Below are 7965 nucleotides of genomic sequence, written 5' to 3'. Positions count from 1 at the left end.
CAGCAGAGTTTATGATTTCTGAAACACTGAAAATTCTCTCTAGATGTTTACTTAATGTAAATAATAAATGAAGTTACTGATGCCGTTGCTCCACATGTGCACAACGTTCTGACTCATACGGATCCTGCAGCTGTTGAATAAACTCAGAGGAAAAACTCCTCGACAGCTCCTCTTATTGTCTAGTGGAACGGACTGCATTAATTTTTCGTGAGCATCATTAATCTCGCCGTTCACAGTTGCAGTAAAGTCGTATTATTACGGACATTTCATTTGGAGATGGATGTGAAACCGCAGAGCAAAGCGAGCCAACGTCGGTGCTGAAATGTGGAAAAAATGAAAAAGTCTTTTCCAAATCACTTCAGGTTCCATCGAGCACCATCGCCTGTGAGCCAACCCGCTGAGTGGAGTTCAGACGTGAAGGGAAGCGTCTGACCCGGTACGTTTTCCATCGCATTTCTTTTTTAACAGTAAATTGAGCAGGATGTTCATTCAGATGCTGTCGGATTAACAGAAAGGAGCTATGAAAGGGGCTTTAATATGCAAAATAGCTCAATATCAGCACCAGTCACAGGTGTCACCTTTCAGCAGCACTGCAAGAAACATCTTTTTTTTATGATTGTAAACTAAATCTTTAGGTTTTGGACAATTAATCAGACAAAACATGAAAACGTAAGAACGTCAGGAGGCGAAACACTTCAGTTATTAATGTAAAATTTGAGGAAAACTGACTGATTCTTGAGGAAGCTTCTTGAAAAAGTCTAAACATCATGAACTCACTAAAGAAAAAACTTTACATGCATATTGAGGACATGAACTGTTTCCGTCTTAAACCAGCTGCGGTCAAGAACAAAACACAAGAAGCTGCAGGATATTAAAAAAAACAGTTAAATTTTATCCCTGAGCTTGATAAATGTGTTGCCGCGCTGCTGGTGCATAAGTGGAAGCTTTATTAGTTGCAAGCCGCACAAAAAACATTCATCACCGGTGTGTGTTTTCTCCTGATTTTCTGCCGTTGTGCAGAAATTTTTAAGATCGCTTTGGGTTCAGGAACGCCTTCGTCTGGACGCTGACAAAACAGGCGGACTGAAACGGTGAAGCAGGAAGTACGGTTCGTCTTTAGGCAGCAAAGTCTGGCGAGGACGATTTAAAATCCACCGACGGCCACAACATTAAAACCACTGATGGGTGAATCACACTGTTCTGCATGTTACTGTTTTTTACTCACTATGATGTAAGATAAAGGAACTTTTTGCACATCTGTTCTATGACCCACGTACGTCAGAGAGGAACAAACACACTGAAAGGTATTAAAAAGATTGCTGCTCAGTGTCTAACTTTCATAACATCTGTGAAATATGAGATTCGTCTTTTACAAACTGACTTCTATCAGCGCAACAGACAGAACTTTAACGACAGAAACACAATAAACCACCGAGGATGGGATAAAAAAGCTCAGTAACGGCTCAAGGAACACAGCAAAGAGCCCGAGGCCTGATTATACGTCCACTGAATGAACAGAACCAATCAACGGAGGCCCCACAGGACCAAGAGGCTCCACTACCAACATCTAAATGCCCCCAGGAGGCCTCGTGTTCAGGCCTCGACCAGTCAGAGCTCTTCTGGCAGGTGGTTTTAATGTTGTAGCTCCTTGGTGCGATCACTTTAAAGGTTTTAAATGGGTTTGCGCCTCTGAATTCTTGCATCTTGGAGCGCTGAGGTCGACCAACCAGACGCTCCTGGATGTTCTGAGATCCAGGCTCACCTTTAGAGCCTCCTTCTAATCTCTGGAACAGCTCAGCTTCTCATTCAGGAACCGTTCAGGCTCTAGGAACGTTCAGCTGAGAACTAGACGCTTCACTGTCATTATACTGCAGTTTCAAACAATGAAAAGACATCCTGGAAACAAAAGGAACGACAGGACGTTTTAAAACTTGATAAATATGTAAAAGTTGGAGAGCAAAGTGCGGCGGATGAGATTAACACCCACCTCTTCACGCCGGCACTCGATTTAAATGGAGCTCGACACGCCGACTCCGTCTCTCATTGTGTTGTATCGTTTATCATTATTACGCCGTCCTTTTATACGGCTCTGTCTGTTAGTCATCGTGTTTTACGGTCTGCTGTTTTAATTATACAGCACTTTGGTTCAACTCCTGCTGTTTCTAAATGTGCTTAAAAAATACATTTGATTTTGACAGCAAGGCCGCAGAGGTTTGGAGATTTGCTGCACCGACAGTATTAAAACTACGCCGCGCCGTCCAACACATTATAAATGTGAGCAGTGGGACGGCGCAGGTTCTCCTCTCCTGTTGTATTTACTGGGTTGCTTTAATGGGAGAAACCTGCACGGAGAGTTTTTAAGTTTGAGCCTCGACAACTTTCTCTAATTAGGACGAGAATCAAAGAAAAAATGTAAAAAGTCCACTTCGATCAAGCCGCGTTGAAGGCAGCTACCTTAAGTCCTGCATCGGATGGCTGCGTGCCATTATTGATTTTATTACATAAAACTCAGCAGCAGAAAAAAAACGCATCCATTACTCCGACTTAGCATTCAGCTGCCGGCCGGCCGGCCCCGTTAGAGGTCCGATCAGCTGACAAGTCAGAGAGCGGCTCATGCAGGCGTTACGGCTGAAAGCCAGAGTAATGGACTCGCTCCATACTTACGTATGCGTTGGCGTATTCGATCTTGGTTCCCGTCAGCTCGGCTTTGAACTGAGTGAAGAACAGGTAGGACTTCCCCTGAGGCCTGCAGCGAGTCAGAGGCAACGCTCGTTAGCAACAGGTAGTCGTTAGTCATCGGCTTAAGTCGTACAAGAGTTTGTTTAAAACACGACGTCATGTTTTATCTTTAACTACAATCAATAATCAATAAGAGGACCACAAACATATCTGTGTGTAGCTGTGTGTGTGTATCTTTGTGTGTCTGCATGTGTGTTTGTGTGTCTTTGTGGTCGGCATGTGTGTGTGTGTGAATGTCTGTCTTTGTGTGTGTGTGTATCTTTGTACGTCTATGTATGGATGTTTCTTTGTGTGTTTATTTGTCTGTGCCCATGTGTGTGTGTCAGTTTGTGTTTATGTGTGTGTGTTTGTGTGTTCATGAGTGTTTCTGTGTGTGTGTGTTTGTGTTCGTGTGTGTTCATGTGTGTGTGTGTCTGTCTGTACGTACGAACCCGTGTGTCTTTGTATGTATCTGTGTGTGTGTCTGTTTGTATTCATGTGTGTCAGTGTGCATGCGTGTGTGTGCGTGTGTTAATGTGTCAGTGTGTCTGTTTGTGTTCATGCATGTGTCTGTGTTTCTGCATGTCCATGTGTGTGTCTGTTTATATTCATGTGTGCCAGTGTGCATGCGTGTGTGTGTGTGTGCGTATGTGTTCATGTGTCAGTGTGTCTGTTTGTGTTCATGCATGTGTCTGTGTTTCTGCATGTCTATGTGTGTGTCTGTGTAAGTCTGTGTGTGTGTGTGTGTGTATGCGTGTGTATGTGTGTGTGTCTGTGTTTCTGCATGTCTATGTTGTCTGTATATCTGTGTTTCTTTGTGTCATTGTGTGTGTGTGTCTGTCTGTACATATCCATGTGTGTCATTGTATGTTTCTGTGTGTGTGTGTGTCGGTGTTTCTGCATGTCTACGTGTGTGTCTATGTAAGTCAGTGTGTGTGGGTGTGTGTCATTGTGTGTCAGCATGTCTATGTAAGTCCATGCATCTGCACGTGTGTCAGTGTGTGTCTGTGTCTCTGTATGTGTGTCAGTCAATGTGTGTCTCTCTGCATGTGTGGTTGTCTACGTGTGTGTCTGTGTGTGTGTGTGTGTGTGTCTGTGTGTCTTTGTGTGTCTATGTGCGTGTGCGTACCTCCACACGGAGCAGGAGAACAGTCTGTCGTCCTCGCTTATCCCGACGCTCATCAGCCATTGCTGCAGAAACACAACGTTAGCACAACGTTAGAGCTGCAGCGTTCATCTTTACTTAACGTTTCCATCAGCGGAGACGTTCACTCACCTCGTTGGTTCCTCCCTGTGACGCGTAAGTGAACGTACATTCATGGTCCTCCTGCAGAGACGGAGCACAGAGTTAGAGCAGAATAAAGAGCTTCGGTATTGATCTGTGAGCGACTCTGACGAGCTGCTAATTACCGGTTTTCATTCATCTGCTAATGAATTCTGTCAAACAGGCCGGTGGGACGCCAGCTACTGGTTCGCCATCAGCAGTCAGTGTTGGTTTCAGTGTTTTAAGTCACTTTAAACAATCAACGGGCCCCACTGGTGTAAATATACCCTGTTAACATGTTGATATGATGGATTCTTTTATTTGCTAGAAGACAAAGTAGTCAGAACACGTCACGTCTGAACGTTTCCACCTTGAAACTGCAGCGAGACTCACATCTGAGGCTTTCACTGCATTATTTTAATGGAAAAAACTTGTAAATATGTGGTGTTGACACACAGAGATGAGTTTTTTATGGGTTTAATAAATGACCGAAGAAGGATTTTAGATTTTTCAGCATTTCTGTCTGTTGGTTTGTGAATGAAGAAGCAAGAGCTGGACCATAAATCTGTTGTTGTTTCTTTATTATAATCACAAGGCGATGATCTGATGTCCAAAGTGTTGATTTGAGAAACACGTCATTAGAAATTTACCTTCACCTATAAATCATTCAGTCTCTTGTTTTGCATAACTGTGAAACTTTGAACATCATTTTAATTATTTTATAGGATTTTTTTGGCCATTTTGGGATTAGAGCTGCATCAATAAATCAATTATTTGTCAACTATTAAATTAATTACCAACTATTTAGACAACCGATAAATCCATTTGAGAAATATTTTATGGAAAACAACTGATTGCAGCTTCTTAAATGTGAATACTTTTTGGTTTCTTTCTTTATAACTGAATATTTTTGGGTTGCGGACAAAACGAGACATTTTTAATCAACATTTTTAATTATTTTCTGACTTTTTATAGACTAAACAACTGAACTATTAATCCAGAAAATCAGCAATTATAATAAGTGTCAGCTGTCGTTCTAATTGGGATAAATTACCAGTAATATCGTGATGGTTTTCTACCACGTTGGCAGAAACACCAGTATTATTAGTGGGGCCTGTGGTGAGTATTTCCTGCTGTGACAAAGCAAAAATATCCCAAGAATGTCTGCAGGGAAAGAAAATCTCTCACCTAACCTGTTTTATGAACTAGTTCTGTTAAGTTTAGCAGCAGCCAGGAGAAAAACAAGATTCTCGTTACAAATTAATGAGTTTAAATATTAAAGTTAAAACCCAACAAACATGATAGAACATGCAGTTTTACCTGACTTTAATAAATATTAACCCTGTAATGTGATCAATTATGGAGATTATCCAAAGTTCAGACAAAAGTATACACAAAAACCAAACAAACCCATCAATTCCCTGGATCCTCTGTGAGCGAGTTCTACTTTAATTTTTAAGTGTATTATTTTGTGACCAATGTGACTAATGATTAATTCATTAATGCACAAATTAACAGGTGCAAACGAATAAGTTTATAACACTGATCTTCAATGTTTAAATGGCGGTGTTGCTCTACCGTCTCACATTGTGTTCAGAGTTTACTTCAGGAATAAAACTAAGTTCTGTAAAATATTTTTTGGCTGACTTTTAACAAATTTCCCATGTTTTCAGATGTTGGAATTTAAAAAAAGTGCATATATGGGAACATTCAGTGAAGCAAAAAAAAGCTTAATATGTTTGTAATTTTCATCATAAAGACAACATGGAAGTACCGTGTAACGCTGCACATATGATGACAACATATAAAGCCCTGTGTACACCAGTTTCTGTGCTCCTACCAGTGAGTTCACAGCAACGCTTTGTCGTGTTAAAATCACAAAAAACTGGAGTCTTACCAGATTTATTATACGTTGAATTCTACTCATATTAGAGGCCTCGGAAGTTGGTGAAATATCGACCAAAAGCTGTATTTTTAGCTGGAAATATATATATATATATATACATCTGTACACCTACATGAACTTTCTGGGGCCATAGGACCATTCACATTTAAAAATATTTCACTTTTTTCCATTTTAACGGACCAATAATAAATAATGTGGACCCTGCTGGAGCCATTTAATAATTTATATCTGCTGGAAACAATTTTGTCTGTGTCCTAACCAAATGTCATAACTGTGGGAGGTAAATATTTGGAGATGTTGAACAATAAAATAGCTTTTAAAATGCTTTTAAAAAATGAGAGAGAAGTATACAGGTATGAAAAAATATTTAAATTCTCCAAACTCATCCAAAATTTTTTATTAGTTTTGCATAAAAATTGAAAAAGTCTAAGAGTGCAGCAACAACATCCCGTGATTTCTGTCTGAATTGACACAAATCGACCCTTAAATCAATATTAAACTTGTTTTTTTAAACACACAAACAGCAGCTCGGTCTCCTCCAATCAGAGGAGCCGTTGTGGCGCTCAGCAGCGACGTGTCACCCTCTCACAGGCCGCGACGTCATCACAGTGCAACCACAGCTGACAGGCGGGATTTGTAGTTTTTCCCTTGAATTGCTCAAAACACCTGATTTTACACGTTTTAACAATCGAAACACACCGGTAGCACTTCATGTATGTTAAATCTAGTTAATATTCTGTTAATTACTGACGAAACAACAACAATAAAGCTCGTTACAATAAAACACACAGGGTGAATTCGCCTCCTTCAGCTACTTACAATCCCCTCAGTGAAGCTGTGCACCACTCCTCCCGGTTTAACGTTGAATTCCACCGTTTTCGTCCGTTCAGAAGACGCATGAGCCGGGACACATGCTGAAATCAGCACGGATACAAGCAGAAACGCCAAATTCCCCACACAGAAGTTATTGTTAGCCATCTCTTCCTGCTGTCTGCTGCTGGTGGTGTTTTTCTTCTTCTTCTGCTGCTGCTGAGATTTGCAGCAGACTGGACGCAGCAGAGGTGTGTTGCTGCCCCCACAGGTCACTTAGAGAACTACACCAATATTGTTAAATGTATGTGATATTTGTAGAGTCCAGAAACTCAGTCACAGTTTATTTGCTTCGCGATATTCCAGGATTTATAGCAAACTTTTGTAGTCCACAGACACAAAATATGAGTTACATACCATTTTGGGAGAAATGATCCTTTGAAAAAAATATTTAGTTGAACAAAAAGTAGTATTTGGGGTAGAATAAACCTTCACAATTTTAAGTACTCAGATATAAAGGAAGATTATGGGAGAAATAAACATGTTAAACCATAAACACCTGGACATAAATTATTATTTTCAGAGAAATGTACTTTCAAAAATACTAAAGTACTTGAACAGAAAGCATTTTAGGTGTGATAAACCTTTAAAACTATAACTACTTGAACAAAAAGGAGTATTTTGTAGGCAGTAAACGTATAAAACTATGAGTACTTGGGCATAAAGTAATATTTTTAGAAGATATAACCTTTTAAACCTTAAATACCTGGACTGAAAGCACTGTTTAGGGTGTAATAAACCCTGAAAACCAAGAGTAATTCAACATTAAGTAGTATTTTGGGTGGAACAAGCCTTTAGCGCTGGTTTCACTGTCAAGATAAACAAGGATCCTAGACATGGGGTCCTGAAGCAGCAGCTTCCTCTGCTGCAGACGTCTAATTTAGCTCCAGTGATGAGCCGCGGTAACGAGCTGTCAGGAATCTTTCCGTTATTTTGTGGATTCATTACTCAGAGTGCAGTGACACACACACACACACACACACACACACACACACACACACACACCTCTGTTTGGTTTTGTCTGGGTGTCTGTCTGACTGCTGGCTGCAGACCAGGCTGTTTGCTGAAGGATGTCATGTTCAGGTGTAAAGGTCAGAGGTCGCGTCTCGTCCTCCCAGATTTATGAGGAGCGTTAACATGCCACTGACGTCTCATTACAAGATCTCGCCTCGCTCACTTGTTCCTCGCTGAATGTTTTAACATCCTT

The 7965-nt window shown here is 40.7% G+C and overlaps 1 protein-coding gene across 1 annotated transcript in view; it reads right to left on the bottom strand.

Annotated features, from left to right (window-relative positions):
* mydgf (myeloid-derived growth factor) overlaps positions 1-6930 on the bottom strand; it is an 11253-nt gene extending 4323 nt beyond the window's left edge. The window contains exons 1-4 of the mRNA XM_008304802.1: positions 6708-6930; positions 3995-4045; positions 3848-3909; positions 2665-2746 (exon numbers count right to left, since the gene is read on the bottom strand). Of these exons, the coding sequence (XP_008303024.1) occupies positions 2665-2746; positions 3848-3909; positions 3995-4045; positions 6708-6866 (354 nt within the window). The 5' untranslated portion in view covers positions 6867-6930. The remainder of the gene's footprint in view (positions 1-2664; positions 2747-3847; positions 3910-3994; positions 4046-6707) is intronic.
* Between the last annotated feature and the right edge of the window lie 1035 nt (positions 6931-7965).

This window comes from Stegastes partitus, unplaced genomic scaffold (assembly GCF_000690725.1).
Source record: "Stegastes partitus isolate 25-593 unplaced genomic scaffold, Stegastes_partitus-1.0.2 Scaffold2326, whole genome shotgun sequence".
NCBI classification, from domain to species: domain Eukaryota; kingdom Metazoa; phylum Chordata; class Actinopteri; family Pomacentridae; genus Stegastes; species Stegastes partitus.
This window is presented reverse-complemented; position numbering and strand designations above follow the sequence as displayed.